Source organism: Chrysemys picta, chromosome 2 (assembly GCF_011386835.1).
Source record: "Chrysemys picta bellii isolate R12L10 chromosome 2, ASM1138683v2, whole genome shotgun sequence".
Taxonomy (NCBI): domain Eukaryota; kingdom Metazoa; phylum Chordata; order Testudines; family Emydidae; genus Chrysemys; species Chrysemys picta.
Genome location: NC_088792.1, coordinates 186673467 through 186700967, shown reverse-complemented (window position 1 = coordinate 186700967; position 27501 = coordinate 186673467). Strand labels below are relative to the sequence as shown.

The 27501-nt window shown below is 43.3% G+C and overlaps 1 protein-coding gene across 6 annotated transcripts in view; it reads left to right on the top strand.

Annotated features, from left to right (window-relative positions):
• KIAA0319 (KIAA0319 ortholog) overlaps positions 1–27501 on the top strand; it is a 91671-nt gene that overhangs the window by 39116 nt on the left and 25054 nt on the right. For 3 of the 6 annotated variants that reach the window (XM_065581974.1, XM_065581973.1, XM_065581975.1), the window contains 12 exons: positions 2512–3287; positions 4367–4562; positions 7689–7793; positions 10654–10751; positions 12205–12292; positions 13433–13525; positions 15194–15326; positions 17367–17595; positions 20678–20801; positions 22393–22543; positions 23787–23935; positions 26279–26430. In XM_065581974.1, the coding sequence (XP_065438046.1) occupies positions 2512–3287; positions 4367–4562; positions 7689–7793; positions 10654–10751; positions 12205–12292; positions 13433–13525; positions 15194–15326; positions 17367–17595; positions 20678–20801; positions 22393–22543; positions 23787–23935; positions 26279–26430 (2294 nt within the window). The remainder of the gene's footprint in view (positions 1–2511; positions 3288–4366; positions 4563–7688; positions 7794–10653; positions 10752–12204; positions 12293–13432; positions 13526–15193; positions 15327–17366; positions 17596–20677; positions 20802–22392; positions 22544–23786; positions 23936–26278; positions 26431–27501) is intronic. The other 3 variants (XM_065581977.1, XM_065581976.1, XM_065581978.1) reach the window with 1 other exon arrangement.

The window sequence follows — 27501 nt, the reverse complement described above, 5'->3', positions numbered from 1 at the left end:
AGAGACTGTCTGGTTTGGCCAATGTACATGGCAGAGGGGCATTGCTGGCACATGATGGCATATATCACATTGGTAGATGTGCAGGTGAATGAGCCCCTGATGGTGTGGCTGATGTGATTAGGTCCTATGATGGTGTCCCTTGAATAGATATGTGGACAGAGTTGGCATCGGGCTTTGTTGCAAGGACAGGTTCCTGGGTTAGTGTTTTTGTTCTGTGGTGTGTGGTTGCTGGTGAGTATTTGCTTCAGGTTGGAGGGCTGTCTGTAAGCGAGGACAGGTCTGTCTCCCAAGATTTGTGAGAGTGAGGGATCATCTTTCAGGCTACGTTGTAGATCTTTGATGGTGCGCTAGAGAGGTTTTAGTTGGGGGCTGAAGGTAATGGCTAGTGGCGTTCTGTTATTTTCTTTGTTGGGCCTGTCTTGTAGTAGGTGACTTCTGGGTACTCGTCTGGCTCTGTCAATCTGTTTTTTCACTTCAGCAGGTGGGTATTGTAGTTTTAAGAATGCTTGATTGAGATCTTGTAGGTGTTTGTCTCTGTCTGAGGGATTGGAGCAAATGTGGTTGTATCTTAGAGCTTGGCTGTAGACAATGGATCGTGTGGTGTCCTGGATGGAAGCTGGAGGCATGTAGGTAAGTATAGTGGTCAGTAGGTTTCCGGTATAGGGTGGTGTTTATGTGACCATCGCTTATTAGCACAGTAGCGTCAAGGAAATGGACCGCTTGTGTGGATTGGTCTAGGCTGAGGTTGATGGTGGGATGGAAATTATTGAAATCATGGTGGAATTCCTCAAGGGCTTCTTTTCCATGGGTCCAGATGATGAAGATGTCATCAATGTAGTGCAAGTAGAGTAGGGGCATTAGGGAACGAGAGCTAAGTCAGCGTTGTACTAAGTCAGCCATAAAAATGTTGGCATACTGTGGGGCCATGTGGGTACCCATAGCAGTGCCACTGACTTGAAGGTATATATTGTCGCCAAATGTGAAATAGTTGTGGGTGAGGACAAAGTCGCAAAGTTCAGCCACCAGGTTTGCTGTGACATTATCGGGGATACTGTTCCTGACGGCTTGTAGTCCATCTTTGTGTGGAATGTTGGTGTAGAGGGCTTCTATGTCCATAGTGGCCAGGATGATGTTTTCTGGAAGATCACCGATGGATTGTAGTTTCCTCAGGAAGTCAGTGGTGTCTCAAAGATAGCTGGGAGTGCTGGTAGCGTAGGGCCTGAGGAGAGAGTCCACATAGCCAGACAGTCCTGCCGTTAGGGTGCCAATGCCTGAGATGATGGGGCATCCAGGATTTCCAGGTTTATGGATCTTGGGTAGCAAATAGAATACCCCTGGTCAGGATTCTAGGCATGTGTCTCTATGGATCTGTTCCTGTGCTCTTTCAGGGAGTTTCTTGAGCAGATGGTGTAGTTTCTTTTGGTAATCATCAGTGGGATCAGAGGATAATGGCCTGTAGAATGTGGTGTTAGAGAGCTGCCTAGCGGCCTCTTGTTCATATTCCAACTTATTCATGATGACGGCAGCACCTCCTTTGTCAGCCTTTTTGATTATGATGTCAGAGTTGTTCCTGAGGCTGTTGATGGCATTGTGTTCAGCACGGCTGAGGTTATGGGGCAAGTGATGCTGTTTTTCCACAATTTCAGCCCGTGCACGTGGACAGAAGTTCTCTATTTCCTTCTTCCAGAATGCAAGCTAATGGGACGAGCTTCCTTGCATGTAGCACCTTCCCAGGTGAGAGGGCCATTAACCCAGCCTTTGTATGGTGATGTTTCACAATGGCCCACTTAGTTTTGATAGTCCTCCTTGATGGGCGGGTGAACCACTCCTTCTGCCTGGGTTCACAAGTTCAGAGCAGGCATTTTTACAGTTCTAAAGCAAAAGTTACATACTGCCGTATAGCATGGGATACAGACATTACAAGTAAAATTAATGCAGACAGCAACTTACAAGCATTTTGTATCTCCTAAAGACTGAACACATCTTACAAGTCTAACACCTGTCTTGAACAATACTAATATACATGTGAGCTGGTCTGGTTTCCAGCTCTGAATTTGTCAGTGCTCAGCCGATGACTACAGCCTTGGCAAAAGTTGGCATCTGGTCTACTAGTGTCACAACATGTATGTTGTGCCATCAGGGTTCTTATGTTCCCTGCTCTGCTACTGGCTTGCTGTAGGATGTTCGGTGAGTCATGTAACTTCTTTGCCTAGCATCTGTATTTGTAAAATGGGATAAGAGATACTTTGTAAGAAGTTTTGAGACCATCGGATGAGAAATGCTACCTGAGTGTAAAATATTATTCTTAATGCACACACATATCTTCAAGAATTAGCAAACCTTGTAAGAAAAATAATGGCAAAATTTGTGCATGGTAAAAGGATTTATAATTAATCTAATATGGTTTACATTTTTGCCCTTTTGTATGAAAAGTCCCTCCAAGGCACGATTGTTACTTATACAGCTGTGTGATTGTAGTTCTTTGCCTAACGTCAGCATATGGTGTTTCAGGGTATTTCTGTGAGCAGTGCACGGAAGGAGCCACGTACTCGGACGCAGTGATATCTCCTAATTTAGACACCACTAAAATCATGAGAGTTCCCCATGCCATGTCGATGTCAGACTGCACAGCGGCTTGCTGCGATCTTTCGGGTTGTGACTTGTCCTGGATGTTTGAACGGCGCTGCTACATTGTGAACTGCCAGCATAAAGAAAATTGTGAACCTAAGAAAATTGAAACAGTGAAGTCTTACCTTACGTTTGTACTTAGGCCTTCTCAGAGGCCAGGTGCATTTCTAGGGTATGGACAGGTGCTGCCAAATATGGTTCACTCTGTGGGACTACAGGGTGAGCCCTCTGAGGAAGTGAGTAACCTGAAGGAGCTGTCTTTGCTGAGTAAAGACCACAGCTTTGAGGAGATACCTGAATACACTGGTGACTACAGGGACTTGGAACAGGACCCCTTTCAGCTGAGCATCAAGCACAAACAGAAAGAGAGCACTGATTACACTGACTGGGGCCTCATGGTGGCCAGTGAAAATGGCTTCAACTCTACAGTAGCTGATACCGAAGACGACCATGAGGATTTGGCTGAAAAGCAGAGGGAAGGCAGTAGACTGGAAAATCTCATGACTAAAAGTGGGTCCAATTCAAACTCTGTTTCTATTGAACATGCCAAGGAGAAGCTGCCATCTCTTGCTGAGATGACACCATTCCCAGTGGAGTCCACTGAAAGCAAAGCAGCTAGACAACCACCTGTACAAGCCAGTGACAACCTGGGGAAAGAGGTAGGGCTTCCTCAAGATCCCAGAAGTAGTAGTGAAGTGTGCACCATAATGTTCTGCTTTGTAGGCCCTTTTCAAATCAAAATAGATTAATATAGTATCCCCAGAGGAAATCAGTGTTTCGTTGTCCACTACTATCATGTGACAGTATAAGAAAATACTGTGCTCTTTACAAACAAACAGCCCTTCTCCTGGCTAACGTAATTGCAATGCAATGCAATGCGACTTAGATTAAGGGAAGGCACTCAGATAGCTATCAGACAATGAGGAGTAAAGCTTCTGGTAGTTGGGTATAGGGATTCCAGTTTAAACTTTCAGACTTGTCGACATGGATCTGGGTTACAATGTGTCTGTGGTATTCTGGCTTTCCGGCCTTCAAAATGCATCTTCCTTTAACAGCTCCACATGCATTCTAATGTGCACTAAGGCAATGCGGTCTAAGGGAGTATGCACAGGGTGGGGACTCAGAAATTCCTGTGTTTGAATCCAGGCTGTGGGACTGCGTCAGTGTGTGGCCTTGCCCAAGTTATTTCAAGTCCCGGCCTCTGTTCAATAAAATAAGTCAGTGTAATGGGTATACTAATACTTTCCTATGTCCTTGGTGTGTTGTGGTGATTTATTATTAGTTGTGTAGTGCTTTGAATATGTAAAGCACCATATAAATGCTAAGTATTATTAACGGACATTAAAAGTTACAGGAAACACTGCTTTTAACCCGAGAAGATCAGTGTTCAGGTACTTATGAGTAGATAAGGATCGTTACCCACAAAAGTGGACACACCCCCTGCCCTGAAAAGCTTAGTCTTAAATTAAAACTAGACACAAGTGAATGTGACAAACTATATGTTAATAGCCATATCTTTGAATTGTTCTGCATGTGGAAACTCCTGTTGAGGTTGAAAGCAGTTTCTTAAAAATATGCTGGGAGAATGTGGGCCTTCATTGGTCATGTTTTTCTTCATGATCAGGATATCCCAATGACACACATTGCTGGGCTCAGTTTATGCATTATAAATAATGTATATCTGAATAGGAAAAATGATTGATTCATAATAATTTTACCCTTCTTGTTCCCCTTATAGGTTCTAACACCTTCCCATAATCCTCCTTCAGACAATCTGGAATCTACCCAAGCTATTGCAGAGAGAACTCAATTCCCAACAACAGCCCCCTGGAGTCTGACACAAGATGGGATCACACCACTTCCAGCTAGTTCTGTCATCTCTCAGGCCACTGTCATGCAGCAGGTCCCATCTCCCACCACTGCTGCTAAAGCAGGTAACTTTTTTCTTCAATGCAGAACTTTTAAAAATAAAATGAGAACTGTTGACTCCTCCTAAGGCAAATAGCCCTACTCTGATGCCCAGACAGTGCTGACACTGAGCGCCATGTTGGTGGCTCCAGTCGTTTCTGATTACCAACTTCAATGGGGCAGTGCAGGTTTTTACCAAAACACAGCTTATCAGCACTTTAAGATGGTGACACAGGTTGCATGGGGAAAAACCCCTGAAAGCCAGAGTTCATTGGTTTATCTTTGGCAATGGATAGTATGGAAATGCTTAGAAGGCGCTCTCAGTTGAGAAGGACTGGCTGTGAAATGAGCCTCCAGAGGCGAGCAGGCTAATTTAGAGTCTCGCTACTTTTACAGCGTGCTGCAATCCTGGCCCTGTTTGATTAAAGCTTTCTCACTCTGGGTATATCCACACTGCACTCTGAGCCAGGTCCTGGGAGACCCAGACTTGTGGACAAAGTGTTTCCAAGTCCACAATTCGTTGTCCTCATTGCATTGTAAGCCTGGGCTTACAGTTGCTGGAACCGGGTCTCACAGCCATGTTATCACGTCCATACTGCACTACTCAGCCCTTCTGACTCGGGTATGTGGCTTGAGCTGCATCCACGCTGCAAAACGACAGGCTTGGACCCAAGTCACAACAGTACTTGGGCTCTGACCCACTCCCCAGCAGTGCCCTAGGACCCAGTCCTGAGTGTTTGCTGACCTGAGTCAGACTGGTTTGCTTGTGGGCAGCAGTGGGGCTTGGACTCAAACGTGAGTCAGAGCCCAGGCTTAATATGCAGTGTAGTCATTTACTCCCTACCTGCTATGGAGATGACGATGATGATGTCAGTGTGCAAATATATTTCCAAAAGTCAGTGTTTTGCTCAACTGTTAGAGGGCAAAACTTGAATTCAGCATGGAGGAGACTGGGAAGAAGGGGAAAGCCTGAATGTGTGCTGTTTGCTCCACTCTGCTCATGAGAGTGCCTGGCAGAAGAGCCCGGCACATCTCAGTAGAGCCATCAGGGCAGGGATTTTTGCAGAATTTCTCTCTTGAGCCAAGCGTAGCCAGCCTGGACCCAAACCTGCAGGAACGCAGGACCCTGAAGCAGGTGTCAGTCTCCCCTACCATGACAAAGGAAAAAAAGCTACAAAGGGTCCCCCTGAGCAATGGGATGAGCCCCACCTCAGACAATGGTGTGTGGCTTCAACCACAGGCCAGGCAGCTTTTTCTCTGCTCCCTCCTGCCTCTCCTCAGTAGCATCCAAGGGAGGGAGAGGGCTGAAGAAGACTCAAAATGGGACTTGGGAGAAGTCAAGGGGCAGGTAGCACTGAACCTCCCTCCCCCTAGTGTTTCCTCAGAGCTGCATCTTTACTTCATCCTTTTAAGATTAATCAAGTGCTGCCATGGAACCACAATGTGGTTCTTAACGCACTGACTTTGCATCCCTTTGAGCCCCTCAGGAAGGTATCCCTGTATTTCCTCTCCACCAAGGATGCCTTCCTGATGGACATCACCTCCACCCAGAGAATGTAGAGTCTGGGGCTTCACCTATTGAGAAGCAATATAGCACATTCTACAATGAAAAGGTGGTTTTCAAAAAGACCCAGCCTGTATCCCAAAAACTAACTCAGTTTTTCAGAACTGAAGAAATTGTGATCCTGTCCACCCAAGAGAGAAGCTCTGGCATACATTGGATGCTCGTGGAGACCTCAGCTCTAAATCAATTGCATACAGGCCTTTTGCAAGTTCAGTGCTTGATCTGCTCTCTATCATCCAAAGAAAAGAGAGCATCAAAATCTACTATTTCAAGATGGTTGGGATAGTGCATATATGAAGCCTTTCAGACAAGAACATCTCCAGCAACCAGCATCAAAGCCCACTTGCCAGAGTGGTAGCAGCTTCCTGGGCTGAGAGATCTTCTGCACCAGATGATGAGGTCTGCTGGGCATACCTGCTCAAAATTTACAAACGACATTTGGGCATCAGCAAATGCAGCCTCTGGTAGCCGGGTGCTCCAGGCTGCCGTCTCTGAGTAGTGGGGAAGGATTATAAAACCCTAGGTATATATAGTTCTGTTTGACTGAACCCTGCCTGAAAGTGCACTGCTACATAAATCCCATTGGTTAAAGGATCTGTGGACCTTGTAGATTGAAGAGTGGTTTGAAGGAAGAGAGGAAGAACTCTTTGTGGCCAAGAAGTGGAAGACTGTTCCTAGTGGGAGGGCAGCATGAAATAAGATGCAAAGCATACGGTCACCTTTTAGCCAAGCTGTGTTTTTTCCATGTTCTCCTGCTATTTTCATGGACGTTGAAAATGTGACGCTATGAATAACCTATTAATCATGTCAATTGCGGCATCATGCCAACCTGTAAAAAGTACACAGTTGGTGGAAAAGCGAGCTCCTATTGCATTAGTAAGTGTTGTTGTGTTACTTTATTTGGTGTAATCTTTTTTAGTTCTGACTCGGCTGGTTGTGATTTCTTTGGAATGCTTCCAAGAAGCATTAGAAACTGTTCAGAAGCCTGTTATCAGAATCACTGAGAGTTGTTTGACTGATGACTCAAACACATTTGATTGAATTTAGGGCTGAATTGTGCCTTTAAGCACAACAGACACAGTTGGGTTTGGTGGTCTGCGTAGAGCTATAGAGGCAGAGCAGATGCAATCAGAGGCATCCTGCAGGAAAAAGAGTGCCTCAGGGCATGCTAGGGAGAGTGCATGCAGCAATAGCACTTACCTGTAAAAAAGAGTCAGCACTGACCTCCGGGTGTTAGCAGGTCTGCAGGAACTGACTTCTCCGAGTCTGCCTGGCTATGCCTCTCAAGATTTAGACTGCTTCTTAATTTGCTAACTGGTTCCTGGTCTGTATTCTGGAAGCATCATGTAAAACAAAAATGAGTTAATTCTGATTTCATCTTCAGGGGGAGCCAATCTCAAGTGTAGGCTGGTGAGAGAAGATTAATCCGTAATCAAATTTATCAAGAAAATGTAACTCTTCCCCATCTTTCCCCAGAAAGTTGTCACATGATGTACAATAAATATGCAATCCCTATTACAGTTTCTTTTTCAAATCAGTTTCCCCTTATTCTGTTTTTTTAAAAATGCAATGCTTTTATCTTCTTCAGATCCAGTAAAAGAACTCGTGGTGTCAGCTGGAGATAATTTACAGGTGACTCTACCAAAAAACGAAGTTGAACTGAATGCCTTTGTTGTGCCACCACCCCCAACAGGTGAATTTAACAATCTTTTCAAACAAGGAGACATAAAATATTGATATATCAACACAGTTTGGCGCTGAGGCTGTACGTACAGCCACAGCTAGGAGGGGATCTAGGGGGCAGAACTTCCCCTTCTAATCTGCGGAGGCAGTTCTCTGTGGCACCAGCTGCGGAGGGGCATTTTGAAGGGGTTTTTAGAGATTAATGGAGGAATGGAAAACCTGTCTTATGAAAGGAGACTCAAAGAGCTTGGCTTGTTTAGCCTAACCAAAAGAAGGCTGAAGCGAGATATGATTGCTCTCTATAAATATATCAGAGGGATAAATACCAGGGAGGGAGAGGAATTATTTAAGCTCAGTACCAATGTGGACACAAGAACAAATGGATATAAACTGGCCATCAGGAAGTTTAGACTTGAAATTAGACAAAAGTTTCTAACCATCAGAGGAGTGAAGTTCTGGAACAGCCTTCCAAGGGGAGCAGTGGGGGCAAAAGACATATCTGGCTTCAAGACTAAGCTTGATAAGTTTATGGAGGGGATGGTATGATGGGATAGCCTAATTTTGGCAATTAATTGATCTTTGACTATTAGCGGTAAATATGCCTGATGGGATGTTAGGTGGGGTGGGATCTGAGTTATTACAGAGAATTCTTTCTTGGATGTCTGGCTGGTGAGTCTTGCCCATGTGCTCAGTTTAGCTGATTGCCATATTTGGGGTCAGGAAGGAATTTTCCTCCAGGTCAGATTGGCAGAGGCTCTTGGGGTTTTTCACCTTCATCTGCAGCAGGGGACATGGGTCACTTGCTGGAGGATTCTCTGCACCTTGAAGTCTTTAAACCATGATTTGAGGACTTCTAGCCTATGTTTGAGCTATTTGGGGGTTTGTTACAGGAGTGGGTGGGTGAGATTCTGTGGCCTGCGTTATGCAGGAGGTCAGACTAGATGATCGTAATGGTCCCATCTGACCTTAACGTTTATGACTCTGATTAGTGGGTGTGTTTTTTGTGTTGAGCATGCAGATTAATTAACCATCTCCTCCTCTGGAGCTACACTGATTTACACTAGGGAGGATCTGGACTAATATGTCCATTTACACTATCTGCTGGAAACAAATTTAGGCTGAGAACACTAAGCTGAACTTTTCTTAATGCTGTTGGCTCCTGGTGCAAAGAATGAAATCTTTGTGCATGAGTGTTTAGCACCAGGACAGTTCAGGAGCTGGTGTCAGTGACCGTGAGGAGAGTAAGTACTCATGCTAAAATACCTGCAGAATCCCTTAATTTGCATCCCTCTTCCCCCACCACCGTTCATATCACTGAGTTACAGCATGTTGCAGCAGCTTGACACGTACTGTATGGAGCAATGATTCAGATCAGACTCAAACATCAGAAGTTTTCACAGGGGAGAGAGGTAAATAGCAGGTTCCCAGAAGGATTTGAGCTGGTACCAGTGCTGTTCAACATATTCATAAATGATCTGGAAAAAGGGGTAAGAGTGAGGTGTCAAAATTTGCAGATGATACAAATTACCCAGGATAGTTAAGCCCAAAGCTGACTGTAAAGAATTACAAAGGGATCTCACAAGACTTGATGACTGCCATTTTCCTGCCCAATGTTGATAAATGCAAGGTAATGCACATTGGAAAACATAATCCTAACTATCCATACAAAATGATGGGATCTAAATTAGCTTTTGCCATTCAAGAAACACATCTTGGAGTTATTGTGGATAGTTCTCTGAAATCATTTGCTGAATGTGCAACAGGAGTCAAAAAAGCTAACAATGTTGGGAACCATTAGGAAAGGGCTAGATAATAAGGCAGATAATAGTATAATGCCACACTATAAATCTATGGTACACCCACATCTTGAATACTGAGTGCAGTTCTGGTCATCCCATTTCAAAAAAGATATATTAGAATTGGGAAAAGTACAGAAAAGGGCAACAAAATGGATCAGGGTATGGATCAGTTTCCATATGAGGAGAGATTAAAAAGACTGGGGCTGGTCAGCTTCGAAAAAGCCGACTAAAGGGGGATATGGGAGAGGTCTATAAAATCATGAATGGTATGGAGAAAGTGAATAGAAAAGTACTATTTACGCCCTTCACATAACACAAGAACCAGGGGTCACCCAATGAAATTAATATGCAACAGGTTTAAAACAAAAGGAAGTACTTCTTCACAAAACATGCAGTCAACCTGTGAAACTCATTGCCAGGGGATGTTGTGAAGTCCAAAAGTATAACTGAGTTCAAAAAAAGAAGAACAGGAGGACTTGTGGCACCTTAGAGACTAACAAATTTATTAGAGCATAAGCTTTCGTGGACTATAGCCCACTTCTTCGGATGCATAAAGTGGGCTATAGTCCACGAAAGCTTATGCTCTAATAAATTTGTTAGTCTCTAAGGTGCCACAAGTCCTCCTGTTCTTCTTTTTGCGGATACAGACTAACACGGCTGCTACTCTGAGTTCAAAAAAGAATTCGATAAGTTCATGGGGGATAGTCAATCAATGGCTATTAGCTAAGATGGTCCGGGACGCAACCCCATGCTCTGGGTATCCCTGTGCCTCTGAGTGCCAGAAGCAGGGACTGGATGACAGTGGATGGATCTCTCGATAATTGCCCTGTTCTGTTCACTGTCTCTGAAGCACCCGGCATCGGCCGCGGTCTGAAGACAGAATACTGAGCTAAGTGGACCATTGGTCTGACCCCGTATAGTCGTTCTTATGTTTTTATTAAGTCATTGCTTCTGACTATATTATTTTGCACTGTAGACATTCAACGTCATTTCATTGTTTCCCCATGTGTCTGTATAGTTGTTTAAATGGAAGGCAAGGCTAATAAGTACTGTACCATTTTTCATTCCCAGAAACAGCCTACAGCTATGAGTGGAGCTTGATCAGTCACCCTGCTGACTATGAGGGTGAAATGGAGCGGAAGCGTACACGGACACTGAAACTCTCTCAAGTAAGCGAGATTGGGTCATTACAAAACCTAAGCCTAATTTCCCCAATACTAATTTCCCCCTACTATTACTCCTACCTTCTTGTCAACTGTCTGAAATGGGCTACTCGCATTACCACTTCAAAAGATAGTTTTCCTCCTTTGGTATCCTGCTATTAACTGAATTGTCTCATTAGACTGACCTCACACTTGGTAAGGCAACTCGCATCTTCTCATGTAGTTATACCTGCTCCGTATTTTCCACTCCATGCATCTGATGAAGTGGGTTCTAGCCCACGAAAGCTTATGCCCAAATACATTTGTTAGTCTCTAAGGTGCCACAAGGACTCCTCATTGTTTTCACTCTCATAACCGCTGCATGAGATTTTTTCAGTCTGGATTGGAGGCATCTTTGATTTGGTATGAGTACTTCAGTTGCGCTTCCCTCAGCATGTTATCAGATTGGCTTTAGGATTGTTGGTTTATAAATCAATTCTAACTGCTATCCAAAAAGCTACATCCTCAGCTAATGTGAATCAGGAGAGCTCTGCTGAAAACCATGGAGCTGTTACATGTTCAGTTTACATCAGCTGAGGATCTGGCCTAACATTCTTCAACAGAAAGAAAAAGTTGGTGAGCTATAGCGTTAGAGTGAAATGGGACCCTCCTGTCCTTCTAATTTATATGTTCTGCATCCCAGAGAAGTTTATTCTTGTTTACTGACTGTTAAGGCTCCCTTGTTTCCTCTGCCCATGTCAGAGTCTTCACTAGGCATATAAAGTTTTTCAGAGGAGTCTGATGATCTTTTAGGGCAGGGGTTCTCAATCTTTTTCTTTCTGAGGCCCCCCCAACATGCTATTAAAAACACCACGGCCCACCTCTGCCACAACAACTGGTTTTCTGTATATCAAAGCCAGGGCCAGCATTAGGAAGTAGCAAGCAGGGCAACTGCCATGGACCCCACACAAGGGGCCCTGTGAAGCTACATTGCTCAGGCTTTGGCTTCAGCCCCGGATGGCGGGGGCTTGGGGCCGCGGGGCTTCGGCTTTCTGCCCTGGACCCCAGAGAGTCTAATGCTGGCGCTGCATGGTGGACCCCTTGAAATTTGCTCATGGCCCCCCAGGGGACCTTGGACCCCTGTTTGAGAACTGCTTTTTAGGGGAAAGTAAATGTGTCTTAAATGGCTCCTTCTCAATCCCCACCACTGGGCAATGACCAGGTAGGGTGACCAGATGTCCCGATTTTATAGGGACAGTCCTGATATTTGGGGCTTTTTCTTATAACCCTCCCACCCCCATCCCGATTTTTCACACTTGCTATCTGGTTACCCTATGACCAGCACACTTTGTGCATGCCTTTATAGTTGGAGGCCTGGATTTCAAGTCACTTATTTACAGTCTGACGGGCAAATCTTTAAATGTTCAGATCTCTGTGACATTCCTGCCTGTAACTGGAAACACTCTTTTCTATGCTTCAGCTGTCAGTAGGCCTCTATGCCTTCAAAGTGACCGTTTCTGGTGAAAACGCATTTGGAGAAGGATTTGTAAATGTCACTGTCAAACCAGGTAAATCAGTTTGCCGGAATAGTAACTAAATTTTTCAACACAAGGGCTCGTTTACCACCTTTTTAAAAAAAAAAAAAAAAAAAGCTTTGTTAGTGGGTTAAAAGAATAAGTAGTCTCCTAACCCCCCACACACATTTGTATTCAGTCCCACACATTTCTTCAGGGAACTTTTTTCTAAATTGAATTAAGTGCAGTGTGCAGAATCCCAAGCTGTTCCAGAGCTCCATGCACCTATGGGGAGGGGCATTATTTCACCTGTCTGTCTCCCTGTAGACCCCGTTTCCCCCTCTCGCCCCCCAATAGTGAGCCGCTGAGGGCTGTTGGGGGCTGAACTGGCCCCTTCCACAAGTTAAAGCAGCCACAGCACTGATCTAACTTAGGCCATTTGGAACAGTCTCCAGCGTAGGACTACTGGAGCACAGTGCACTCTGACCTAACATCCTTTCCCCTGCTCTGCCCTACAGTGCCCCAGAAGGTACAGCAGGTATTCTAGAGCTGCCTGTGCTAGCTTTGTCACTAGGGCATTCCCCTACATCAAGGGAATTCCTAGATACTCCAATGGGGTGGCCTTAAATCCACTTAATGTTGCTAGAGTGGCCCACAGGGGACTTGGCCTGGGCTAAGGCTCTGGACCAGTAGTGGTATATGAGCATATCATTCTTTCTCCCTAATCACTCACAGTCTGGCTCCTAAATTTAAGGTTAGAGGGACTGTTGTTTTACAGACCTGCAGTATGGCTCCAAAACTGCATGGGTTACTTCATGTATCCAGCAAACTGCATTGCAACTCTCAAAATTTGCAGGAAATCAATTTTCTGGTAGTGTTAGACAATATATTGAGCAAAGCTGAGTGGCTTTCTCATGTTTAATTATCTAGCTCATAGTTCTTTAAGAAAACACCATTTTAAGTGCTGTTCTTTAGCTTCTCATCATAGAAAATAATACATTGTTAGGTGCAAAGTTTCTATCTGATTTCACACAAAACCTCCATTATTTTCTCCACTGCCTAAGCATTACTCTTCCTGCTCACTGGTTGGATGTTGATTTGCCTATAGATTTGGCAGATAGCAATCTCAGCAGAATAGAGTTCTATGCACAGGTCTTCTTTAAACGTAGTTTTCTGTTCCTCTTTTTCATACAGCAGTCAGAGTAAACCAACCACCCGTAGCAGTTGCTTCCCCCAACGCACAGGAGGTGTCTTTGCCTACAACTTCTACCTTCATTGATGGCAGTCGTATGTACTGGGCAACTCTTTGTTTTTATGCTATGATCCTTATATAGAATTGTAATGTTGTTGTTTCTTATGGATGGTAAATTTAATTTATTACCACCATCTCCAACATATCATATAAGAGTCTCGGTACTATATGTTTATAACATTACATCCTCTATCTCTGTCCTGCTGATGAAGTGACACTTGGTTATATTGTTTGTCAGGAAATTTGAGCCCCATTGTTTCTGTTCTAGTTTTTGTTTACCTTTTATTTTTTTAAAATTTAAAAGCTTCGCTCACTAGATCCATTTTCAAGTGGAAAGCAACATGGGCATAGACTTTGGCCTTAATTCTCCACCACTTTGCAGTCATTTATGCCTGGGAATGTGAGTGGGGAATGCTATCAAGTCAGCATTCGTTCACTCTTACTGGTGGTAGTGTTTTACATTCACTTTGCACAGGGATAAGATCCTGATTCACCTAGGTACTTAAGACATGCCCAGCTTCAAGCATGTGAGTGGTCCCACTGAAGTCGATGGAACTACTCATGTGGTTAAAGTTAGGCATGTGTTTAAGTACCTTGCTGAATCAGGGCATATATGACTAAACAAGGTGCATGGCAGGAGATAATCAGGCTGAACATGTATAAGATGTGAGGCTGAATGAAGTTAGTTATGGAATAATCCACTCTTGAGCTCTCTTTCTTTCCTTCTACTCTCTTCACCCACAGAAAGCTCAGGCAATCAGACTTCACATAATCAAGTTGCATGGGGAGGTTGGGAAGATGAAATGCATCCTCCAATTTGGGGCCAGGGTGCAGCCCCCTCAGCTGCTTCTCCACTTGAGCAGTGTGTTGGGGGCCATTGGACCCACAGACATGCTAATCTCATAGCCTGTCCTTCCTCCAGTTCCCGTTGTCATCCGTCATGGCAATCTGTTCAGGGCCAGTATGGAAATCTCTCCATGTGACATAGGGGATGCTGAGACCTCTTCTACAACCGCTTTTCTTACTCTTCACAGCTTCAGTATAGAGTTAAGCTTTCTGAAGGCTCCTGCCTGCCTTTGCTCCTTCTGCTTTGTGTTGAATATCACTCTTATTCTTCATCATCATCTGAGCCGTTCTTTCTGTTTTTATTGGTGTTATTTAATCACCAACCCTTGGGCCCCAATCATGCAAACACTTCCACACTCGCTTAACTTTACATGCACAAGTGGTCCCATTGAACACACAAAAGCCAATGGAACTACTTGCATATTTTAAAATTTAAGCAGGATTGAAGTTTAAATAGATAGCTACCCTAAGTGCTGGAGTGCAATTACCTATGGTCTCTTTGGTATATTATATCCTTTCATGATTTTTTTTCCCTTTTAAAATGGAATAAGGAAGCTAACTATACCCCCTTCTAAATGTAATTGCTGTATTATACACTTGTTGCCATTTAAAAAAATCAACATTTACCTCAACATAACCAGGAGTTATCATATTCTAAGTATAGGGAAATACTGCTGTGTGTCAGATGTTGTGGTTTAATACTTGTCAGCAAATTGAGATTGCTCTGTGTATTCATGTGTGTGTGAACATGTCTGAAAAGATAAATATAGAAAACCAATTAAAGTTTCTTAGTATGAGAGTTTTTAATATTCATAGCGTTAATATGGGACTCTGGTATTTTTCTTTAATTGGTGTAGAAAGTAGAGATGACACTAAGATATTGAGCTACCACTGGGAGGAAATTAAAGGTCCCTTGCGAGAACAGAAGGCATCAGCTGACACGCCTGTTTTGCACTTGTCTAACCTTGTTCCCGGAAATTACACTTTCCGGTAAGTGGGCTGCTTTCCCTCCTCCTGTGTCTCAAGTCTCACATGATTTTTTCTTTTTGTATGTCCTTTGGAGCAGGAACCAACTTTTTGTTCTATTTGCACGGTGCCTGGCACACTGGGGTTCTGGTCCCTGACTAGAGCTCTTAGGTGCTATGGTAAAACAAATAATAAAACAATATTCTTTGTGGTGATGTTTGCCTCCTCAAACAGAGGGCTATGTCTTTGACTAATTATTCCCCTCAGTTTAGCTTGTTGCAGAATCTGAGAGAGTAGGATAATGCAGAAATACTTACACGGATTTCACACGACTGACATGTTGCAGCAAATCAAAATTTGCTTTGCAGCGTGGTGTTATGCAAAATGATACGTCAGAAAAGCATTCTGGTGAGTCAATATTGCAAGAATCATTAACTTCTTCAGTAAAGCCTTTTCACTGTTACCATTTGCCTCCCAGCATAGCCTGCTGAAACTGGAGCCAATCCAGGTTTCTGTGCAACAGCAGAGATTGCCATTGTAATTCTGAGTGCTTGTTCAGTATGATAAACTCTCCATTTTCTAGCAGCTTTTAGTTTAGGGCCCTGTCTTGCACTCCCTTTATAGGCAGAACTGTCATGGACTTCACCGGGTGATTTGCCCGCTAATGCGAGCCCTAAATTTAATATAAAATTGCTTCTTAACATAACAGAACATCATTGAGGTGTTGGAACTTAGAGTTCACATACATGTGTGTAAAGTGTGGTGCTCTATGCAAGCTTTGTGTGCTAATACTTGCTTAGGTCCATATTGTGTTCTCAGTTATGCAGATGTAAGTCTGGAGCTGCTCTAATGACTTCATGAGTTACTCCATATTCTCAGGGGTGTAAATGAGAATGGAAATTGACCCATTGCCCATATTGGGGATGCTTCTAGAATCCCTTCCGAATAAGGATCTTAAAGTGCTCTTCATACAATAATTAATTAAGTCTCAAAGGACCTATGTCAGGTGACCATTTATTATACGCATGTACAGGTGGGGAAACTGAAGTACAGAGACATTAAAGTGACTTGTCTAAGGTTACAAAGGCAATTTGTGGCAAAGCTGGGAATAGAACTCTGAGCGCCTACCTTCCAGTCCTTTTGCTTTCACTGCAAAGCTATCCTTCCCCTCATGATAGAATCGCTTTACACTAGTTTTGCCCAATTTTGTGGACAGCTTCAAAGTGCACTCCCTCTAAGTGTTCCCTTATGTACATTAGATACACCCGAATTCAGTTAAAGATGTGTTCTGATACCACAATGAGGAGCACGGTATAAATGCCTAAACCAGGTAGCTTTACCTCAGAAGTTCATTCACTTGTAGATTTAGATCTCAATCATAATTTAACGTATAATGGGATTTCCATTTTGTTTATTGTTAGCAGTAATATAGCTTTATACTTCATTGTTTTGGTATTGTGACTTAGCCTCCATTGACATTGTCTTCAAAAAACTTGGAGGATGCTAAATCCCACTAAAGTAAATAATTTTAGTTCCACAAAGGAAAAAGAGGACACTATGAATGTTAATTACTTCACCTCTGCTATGTCTGGTATCTAATTTCAGAACTTCTCAAACAATCTTTTCTTCAGTTATTAACAGGAATTAGATGGGGAGCTAAATCCTTGGGTTCTTACTCAGTAAGTGTTAGGAATTTGGGACTTGGGATGAAATATTGGCTCTGTTGAAGTCAATGGGAGCTTTGCCATTGACTTAAATGGAGTCAAAATTTCACCTGTGGTCAAGAACAGGGAGAGTTTAAAAATTTCAGGTATATTTTCAGTATAGTGCAAGGCAGTGTTTGAAAATCGTTGCCGCATCATTTACCTAAGACCTGGATTTCCTTTGTAGCAGTTGATCACATTAGAAACACTTTACATCCGCGTGGGAAAGTGCTCTTGACTTTGCTTTGTTTTAGGTGTTATTTTTGCCATCTCCTGCTGCAGGAGAAACCTGGGCATCTGAACTCAGAACTTGGCAGAAATCCAAACTAATGAATTTTCAATATCCTCCTTCCTCCTGTAGGTTAACAGTAACTGATTCAGATGGAGCAGCTAACTCCACAATTGCATCTCTGACAGTCAACAAACCAGTGGATTACCCACCCATTGCCAACACAGGACCAAATCAGGCAATAACTTTGCCCCAAAACTTCATCACGCTTAATGGAAACCAGAGCAGTGATGATCATGAGATTGTCAGCTACGAGTGGTCGCTTAGCCCCAAAAGTAAAGGCAAAGTAGTAGCAATGCAGGTAAGCTTACTTCTTGTTTAATATCAAAAGCTTGTTTTATCTTTGCTTCTAATTTCAGCAAATAAATACCTAGAAATTGTCACTCACCACATTTGCTAGTTGTTACTTAAAACATATTGTTACTCCTTTTGACTCATGCAAAGTATGCAGTTCTTGTATTAAATTCTTTTTAGAGTCTGGAGATGTTGTTTTAATTTATTTTGGCCATGTTTGATTTCTGTGAGCAGCTCCATTATTTGTTCTCTCTTGGTTCAACAGGAATACCAGCTCCCAGTTTCTCTCCTTGCATCCAGCTGTTAACAGCAGCATTATCCCTTCTGCCTCAAGCATTCAGGGTCTTGCAAGTTGTTTCCATTAGGAGGGGAAATTGATGGTGGAGTCAGGTATTTCTCTGACACAATCCTGTTTATGTACAAAGAATGTACGCAAAGTCCTGTTTCCCTGAACACAGTAGGGACAGATCAGAGGACAGTTTCTTTGTTCACATTTCCAAATCTCTTTCCAGCCAGCACTCTGCCCACTCTCACTTGGCTTTTTTCCAGGGCCACATTGTAAGGTGACGAGTCATCCCTGAACTAGAGTCTGATTAAGCCACATGCACTGACAGGGCCGGCTCCAACTTTTTTGCCACCCCAAGCGGCGAAGAGGGGAAAAAAAATAAAAAAAAAGATAAAGCCGCGATCGGTGGCACTTCGGCGGCTGCTCTACCATGCCGCTTCATTCTTCAGCGGCAATTCAGCAGCCGGTCCTTCCCTCTGAGAGGGACTGAGGGACCCGACACTGAATTGCCGCTGGAGACCTGGACGTGTCACCCTTTTCCATTGGCCGCCCCAAACACCTGCTTCCTGCGCTGGTGCCTGGAGCCGGCCCTATGCATTGATGAGTCATTCCGTTGCTAGGCTCCAGCCAGTCCACAAGCCAGGGACTGGCCTGGTGACTTTCAGGGCAGGTATATATGCCTCACAGGAGGAACAGTAGCCCAGTCTGCTCAATGTCACTCCAGGGCTTAGAACTCTCCCCTACCTGCCTTAGTCTGCTCCAGCCCTGTTCCTAGTCCTGCTCCAGCCATGGTCTTGCTCCATCCCCATTGTGGTTTCTGACACACATTACCAGTGCTTCCCTTGCTGGCTGCTTCTCCCACAGAGAGAGGGGGATTCACCAAACAATACCGAGCCCCCTATGTTTGCATTCAGTCCCCAGTGAAACCCCTCCACCTACATAGATCAGCTTCTGACCAGCCTGGCATGTGGCCTATCGTTTGCGTGGTGGATCCTATTGTTTCAGCTCTCTTACTCCAAAAATAAGCTTAACTGCTTTTTACATTTGTCACGAATAGAATGCAGCTTTTAGATCCATCAGCTTCAGTCCCTCAACATTCATCCTAACAGTATCTTCCACTCTCACTAACATTGTACAGTCGTGTTGAAGTTAAGCCAATTTACTCTATTAATTTTTATGGCTGTTTCCCTTTTAAGAACTCACTTTAATGAAAATTATCCAGGGCTTTTTGCACTCTGCAAGGCCACAGCTCTTCACTCTGCAGTGAGTTGACTTAATTAATTTCCAGAGCAGCTGAACCACAAGCCACTTTTGTAGGATACGTGGGCTTGTCCATGTTGAAAATGAGGATGCTTCAGGGCTTGCCAACACTGTTTTTGTATCACTATAATTATATTAGTTTAGAAGCTGATTATAATTAAATTGGTACAAACCCTTCATATGGACTGAGTTATTCCCAGTCATATAAGCAGCTTTCTACTGCTATAACTGTTCATAATAGAAGGTTGCACTGATTTTTAGCTATATTGATTTCTAAATTGATTCAGTGGTACAGAAACTGTGCAGACAAGCTCTAAGTCTGAGAAATTGGGTGTCTGTACAACCTGTAACTATAGCTCTGGGAGTTACTACAGCCCAAAGCAACTCCCCTGTGTGAATGGGACACTGGCTTAATATGTCTAATGGGTTCATCAATTAGCTGATGCTAAAATGCGAGGGCATGTTACAATTTCTGCTCAAGAACTGGGAATAGTCTTCGTGGCTACAAAGCTGAGGATGTGAGGACTGTTGCATTTGCCAGTAGCTGATTTTTAGTACAGAAATGAGCTCTGGTTAATTAATAATAAAAATTACACTTTAGATTGTTTTAAATGACATCTTTATTCAAAGACATAGGTGGTGCTGCATCATAATTTGCTATGGTATGCATTGTTATGATGCCACAAACGATCACTTATTAATATGGTGGTTGGGAGGTGAGCTATAAAGGGCCCTTTACACACTTATATTTAAATATCGGATTACCATTAATTGTGTGGTGAGCATTATGAGAGAGTACCTGATGGGCAATTTATCTCTAGGACCAAATCCGATCCTACTAAAGTCAGTGACATAACTTATTATGATATTAGTGATATTAACCTTCAGTGGGTCCAGGATTTGGGCCTTCTGTATTCTAAATATTGTCTTTGTCTTCTAGTGAAAATATGAATAATATACAATAAACAATATAATGTTATAAGATGTCTTACTGATATGAAATAGATACCCAAACCTATATTATCTTCCCAATATGAATGCAATCTGTTTTTGCATTTTAATGACATTTTAGTTAAACTATGTGTTCATATTAACTGAGAGAAGCTGTTCTTTTTACAAATATTACATTTAAACAGCTTTGCTGTGTTTAAATAAAAGGACATATCCTCAAGGAAATGAAACAAGTTGTAATAATAATGATCATAATTTAACTTGTTAATTATGAATGTAAATGTCACATGTGCGCCACAAGAAATTATTGTTGTTCATTGCCATTGTTTTGAAAACAATCAGCAATTATAGCAAAATAAGAAATTTTAATTTGACTACAAATGAAATACTGCTGTTTGCATACGCGAGTCTGAATAGTGTACCTGAAATTTGCTTTTAAATGTATTTTTCCCTTGAGACACATTTGAGCAGACAAAGTGTTTATTGTTGTTAGTTGGCTACTATACTAAGTTGTATTGTTTAGACCATTTTGTACCTTTTTTTCTTTTTCTTTCTTCATCTCCTATAATCCTCTTTTTTACCTAATGACTAGGGAGTGCGGACTCCATACCTCCAGTTATCTGCAATGCAGGAAGGAGATTATACATTTCAGCTGACTATTACAGACTCAGCGAGACAGCGGTCCACAGCTGAGGTCACTGTGATTGTACAACATGGTAGGTAGACTGGAAACAGCTTTAGCTTTGTAGCTGATACATCAGCATCATAATTACAGCTGTTCTTGAAGGCCCTGCTTACCTGAGTCGCTTCTGCATTGAATCTCTCAGCTGGCAGGCTGAGTATCCAATGGTTGCTGCATCAAAGACTCTCTTGCTTTTTCTTTTAAAGGTGAACAGCAAAGTGAAAAATAAAAATAGACTAGAGCACGTCTGTTTGTGCTGAAAGCTCCCACTAAGCAGACTGCATAAGGCATTCAGCACAACTGACTTTTGGAAAGTTGAAATGCAGTTCTGTGCTGAATTTCCTGCACAGCCAGCCCGCTTAGCGAGGTCATTCGGCACATAAATCAGTGCTTCGCTCAATTTTCGTTTTGCTCTGCAGTTCACCTTCAGGATTCCTTTTTGTGGTTTGAATTCTCAATAGGCTTGCTTGATAAGTGTTGCTGGAAAACTGCACTATGAATGTTCAAAGATTTCCCCTTTCAGATTATCTTCTGGATTTGAAGCTGACTGGTGGACACCCCAAATGGTCTAGGTCTCATCAGATTCTCATGAAGGTTTTCTCTGGGTAATGCGATTGCCAGACTCTAGGCCCCAGCAAGGTGGAAGGGTCCCAGAGTTTGGGCTGTAGCCTGAGCCCAAATGTTGGCACCAGAATTAAACAGCCTCATAGACTGAACCACGTGAGCCCAAGTCAGCTGGCACAGACCAGCCGCAGGCTTTTAACTGCCACGTAGACATACCCCGAGAATAGAGTTCTATGCAGATGACCTCGCTGCAGTAAAGCTCTACTATAGCTATTTACTGCAGTGATCAGGAACACACATCCCAAATGCAGCCCATGTCTGTGCCTTTAAAATTGAAAATTTTGGTCTAAGGATGACCCAATATCCTGGGGAATGGGATCGTGACTGTGACGTAACGGTATCAGCAAGGATTGAAAGGAGAATCGTATGAAACCCATTTCCATATTAAATCCTCAGCTGGCATAAATTGGCATAACTCCATTGAAGTCAAAAGCATTTTGCTGATTAAGATCTGGCTCAAGATTCCTTCTTTTATAATCAAGGGCCATTTTCATGTTAGTGGAAGTCAGTGGACTTCCACAGGGCTGGATGCATCTGACCCCACGTGACCACTAGGAGTTTAAGTGGAACACAGATAAAGTAGGAAAAAATACCCCGATGCTGATGGGGGCAAAGCATTTTTAAATGTTATGTATGAAAAGATGCAAAAGCTCTTTAAGTGTGATTGTGCCAGGAAAAGTGACTGTAAAAATGGCACTGGTTGGGGGGAGGAGAACTCCACATGCCCTGCCCCATTCTGAGCACTCCCTTAAATGCCAGACAGAATCTGTCCCACTGTAGGGTTTCTGCAGAACTACTTACTAACACCCTGGAGGATCTTGCAGACTCTTTTATAAACCAGACCCTGGGGATCCTTGCCTTTATATTCTTTGAGCAAGTGTGCATAGCTTATCATATAAAATCTAAATCTCTGTATTCATTAAAAATGGTCCCAGTGATTGATAACCCCCACAAGTGACTGATTAGGAAATATGTTGTATTTTTAAAAAATATTTTTACAGAAAATAATACTCCTCCAGTAGCGGTGGCTGGTCCAGATAAGGAATTAACATTTCCAGTAGAAAGCACTACACTGGACGGAAGCAAAAGTCATGATGACCAAGGCATTGTTTTCTATCACTGGGAAAATATCAGGTATCTAGTAAAAATGAGGTTAGTCCAATTGCTTGGCTGAAAGAGTATCCAACCCCATTATAAAGGAGTTGCAAGACTGAGAATAGCCTTGGGGTTCATGCTGCTTTGCTTGGCGGAGGATGGGATTGAAACTTTATGGAAGTGAGAATATGTAAAGGGTTTAAACAGAGCAAACTAATACCCCACAATGTTGACCGGAAAACCCTTCAGCCTGTTTCTTTCACTGTAAACCAGCCCTGATCCTACAAACACTTACAAATTTGAGTAACTTTACTCACACGAAAAGTACCACTGTTTGTACGCAGCCAGGAGGGTGGTGGGAGGAAAGGAAGGATCGTGTTCTGATACTGGGTCCCTCTGCCTCCCCACCTCAACCAAAATATGAAAGCAAAAAGGCATTGGATTTCCTGGATGCCATGTAATGCTGTTGCATCTACGCGCCATTCTGCTAAGTGGGATTAGCAGCATGTCTGGTAGTGGCCTACAGGAATGTCAGATTCAACTTGAAAGCTTGTGAGATTTCTGCCTGCGTCCTGTCATGAGTCATGGCAGATTAGTACAAACAAAAGTTTGTAAAAAGAATGGCAGGAACTCACTCATCTCCCATTAAAAAGTGAACAAGAGACTTGCACATCTGTAATGTACACAGTTACCACTGTATGTTCCTAGACTTCTCAGTGAATACAGGGGACTGAATGATAGTTTAAATCCCCAATATGTTAGAGTCCAGGCTTTCATCAACAGACTGCACTGGACTGTTTCTATGTTTAAGTATTATAACTTTAACATCTATGGACAGTGATTTACAATATTTTTTACAAAACTTTGTAATTGCATTTGTATGTAGCAAGTAACAGATACAAACTCATTCAGCTATCACACTTGTGACACAACAGGCACCTGATTTGCTGGCGCTCAGTATATTTAGTGACTGTGTGGCACTCCTATGTTTACAGCAAATGTGTCCTTAAGTGGTGTTGAAATATTAAAGCAGGAGAGTGGGAATCAGTATTCCTGGATTCTTTTCCTGCTCGTGACTTGATGTGTGACCATGGGCACCTCTGCATGCCTTAGTTTATCTGTAAAACAGGTATAAAAATTCAAATTCTGTGAGCCAAATTCATGCCTGGTGTAATTCCAGTACAGTAGGTGCTTAAACACTGTGGTTATAAGTGCTTCATAAATGCAAATAGAATGAATGACGGAGTGACACGAAGGGGAGAATTTGTCCTGATTATTTTCCTGTGGTGTTTTGTTTCAGTGGGCCAACCACTGTGCAAATAGGAAACATTGACAAAGCAGTGGCAACTGTAAGTGGTCTACAGGTTGGTACCTATCACTTCCGACTGACCGTGAAAGATTACCAGGGATTAAGCAGCACAGCTACACAGTCTGTTACAGTGAAGGAAGGTAAGCCAAATCACCTCTTCATGTGCAAAGCAATGTGATTTATGTTGATCATTTAGAAAATGGGAGGAAATTAGTACAGAACTAGATTACAGGTTTGGTTTCAAGGGAACTCGGAGCACCTACTGGACTAAAACCAATATCTAATCAAGAGATATTGTTTATGTGACTGTAATATAATTACTTTTAGGACTTTCTTTGTGTTAATTACATACACAAATAATACATGTGTTAATTGTTTAATAAATGTCCACGGGAATGTGTTAACCTCAGCATGTATCCTTTTTGAATAGAGTAATATTGCACTCTCACAGAGTTAGCAGCCGCTGCCTGTGTGGTTAAAGTAATACTCAAGAAACACAGGCTCAAGTCCCAGCTAAAATCTCACAGTAAGTATATGTTTGTTCTTCTATAGGACAGAGACAGAGAAACAGTGTTTTGCCCCACACTCATCTCTGCAGAAAACCCTGCTGTAGTTACAATACGGTTTGTCTGCTGTTCTGCACTATATAACAGGAGTGGCCCAAGTACAACTCTGGAGAGAAATGCAATCTACACTTCACCCTGCAGTTTACATTCATCTTTAATAGAGAGATGCAGAGGGTGGGGGTGGCCAATCCCAGCATCTATTGTTCCCTCTTGGTCTGAATATCTAGGGGCCGATGATCTCCATGGGTTTGCATCCCTGTGTTAAAGATGCACTCTGTTCTATTGCATGCAAATCAGCTGAGGCCCTTATTGGAAAATTTGCTTGTGTGTATTCTGCCAAGTTATTTGTTTGTAGCCTTACCTGCCATTCCACTCTGTAAATATGGCACCTTCTTACACAACAGAGCTGGCTTTTGTAACAAAAATGTGTTTTTAAGGCTTTTTGCTCTGGCTAGCACTGCAGTGCCAGCATAGCTGGGGGAAGATCTGGTCTCTCTTCTTCATGTGCATCATCAACAGAACTGTCAAGTATCCAGCGCGGCAGGGGAGGGCGGCGAGCCCAGCTGCGGGCCACTCTCCCCGACCGGCCGGAGTGCCGGGGAGTGGGCGGAGAGCCCGGCCGGGGCTCCGCTCTCCCCGGCGGCCAGAGCGCCGGGGGGGAGGGCGGAGAGCCCGGCCGGGGCTCCGCTCTCCCCGGCGGCCAGAGCGCCGGGGGGGGGAGGGCGGAGAGCCCGGCCGGGGCTCCGCTCTCCCTGGCCAGAGCCGGAGCGCCGTGCCGCCCCCCTCCAGGTGCCGCCCCAAGCACAAGTTTGGTGGGCTGGTGCCTGGAGCCGGCCCTGCAAGTATCAGAGGGGTAGCCGTGTTAGTCTGGATCTGTAAAAAGTGACAGAGTCCTGTGACACCTTATAGACTAACAGACGTATTGGAGCATAAGCTTTCGTGGGTGAATACCCACTTCGTCGGACGCATGTAGTGGAAATTTCCAGAGGCAGGTATAAATATGCAGTCAAGAATCAGTCTAGAGATAACGAGGTTAGTTCAATCAGGGAGGATGAGGCCCTACAAAAGCAGTTTCTCCTCCCTTGGTGTTCACACCTCAACTGGTAGAAGAGGTCCTCATCCTCCCTGATGGAACTAACCTCATTATTTCTAGACTGATTCTTGCCTGCATATTTATACCTGCCTCTGGAAATTTCCACTACATGCGTCCGACGAAGTGGGTATTCACCCACGAAAGCTTATGCTCCAATACGTCTGTTAGTCTATAAGGTGCCACAGGACTCTTTGTCGCTATCAACAGAACTGTTTACCAAATTCCAGTTACACATCCAATCGGTGACCTGTGCAAACTCACTGAAGGCAAAGGAGCTGCACAGGTATTGCTGAGGGCATAATTTGAAGACAGCATGGCTGCACAGGTGCCCCTAAGGACCTCATATGAGCTGTGGAGGCTGTACAAGCGGTGATGATCAAGAAGAGAAGAACCCAGCTTGACTCTCAGATCCCAAGTTGAGTTTGAGGCTAGCACTTGTGGGGGAAAAAAAACTTTTTCCTTGTAAACTGAGAAAATCTAATCTGGAAATTGAGACAATAAATATAGAACCCCACAGTACCATGTTTACAGGGTCAATTTTCAAAGTGGGAGTACCCTTCAATAGTAATCCTGTCAGTAATGCAGCTGTCGGCCGTAACTGCTTCATTGACATCAGTAGAATAGTCTGCCTTCTCTCAATGAGGCTGAATTTCACCTATTCCCTTGCTGACACTTTTGAACAGAATTATTTTTCTTGTCTTTGACTGTCTGAAACCGAGGATTGTACTATGGAGAGGCTGTGTGTGTTTCTCTGCAGTTGTGTGTCATTTATATCTTGCACCTTTTGAGAGAAAATCCTCCTGCTTTACTGTCTTTGTGGTTAGAAAACAACATTCCTCCCCGGGCTCATGCAGGAGGCAAACACGTTCTTGTGCTTCCGAATAACTCTATTACATTGGATGGCTCACGGTCTACTGACGACCAAGGGATTGTATCGTATCTGTGGATTCGGGATGGCCAGAGCCCAGCCGCTGGCGTAAGTATTTTGAAAGTATTTAATTGGGGACAAAATCTGCCCTCTCTTGCATTCATGCAAGCCCTCTGACTTCAATGTACCATGCTGGCAGATGTGTCCAGTCAGTTGCTATAGGGTTTGGTGTTACATCTGGTTTTATTTCACAATTCTATATTAATAAACTGGTACAAGGGGTAAATGGCACTTTAATTACATTTACAGAGTATACTCTGTTCGGAGGGCCAGAGCAGTGAGGACAGAGATGCTAACGACACTAGATAAAGAGCTTAGAAATATGGCCATGTGATCGTAAAATGAGATTCATCTGGGAAAAATACAAGCTAATGTGCCGGAGGGAAAATAATGTGAAATGCAGATATTCAAAAAGGAGGAAGATCATTGGAAAGCAAAAGTGCTGCTAAAGCCTGAGGAATGATGGAAAGCAGCAAATCAGATATGAACTTGCAATGTGAGATGGTATAAGAACCCAATCTGGTTTTATCCTAGACCAAAGAGCTGATGATCTAGCTCAATAGGACGCTGGTGGAACTACCCCCAGAATGTTGAGTGTGGGTCAGAGCTCTTCGATATCAGAAAAATGGTGACAAATTGGCAGGAACTGAGGTGGGGGGGAAGGAGGAGCAAAATGATTATGGATCTGAAGGGAGTGATTAATGTGAGAACATTAAAAGAACTAAATAGGCTTAGCATAACAACAGCAGAGAGTGATGATAAGTCTGCATATAAAGGGCATAAACACCAAGGAAGGAGAGGAATTGTTTAGAGTCCAAGGAGGTAGAATTAAGAATATGGGGATAAAATTGAAAAACAAAAATGTAGACGGAATCTTCTATTTTTCAAACAAATGTGCATCTAAGTACTGTATGTCTGCCTTGAACACACAATCTCCTTTTACTAGCGTTATCGAAGGTGTCCACACTGCATGGGCATGTACACAGCATTAAGGCTATATCTGTGCTGCAACTGGAGGTGCAATTTGCAGTTTGTGCAGACATACCTGTGCTATCTCTAATCTAATTAGCTTGCTAAAAATAGCAGTGAGGGGGCGCAGCGGTGTGGCTTGTACAATCC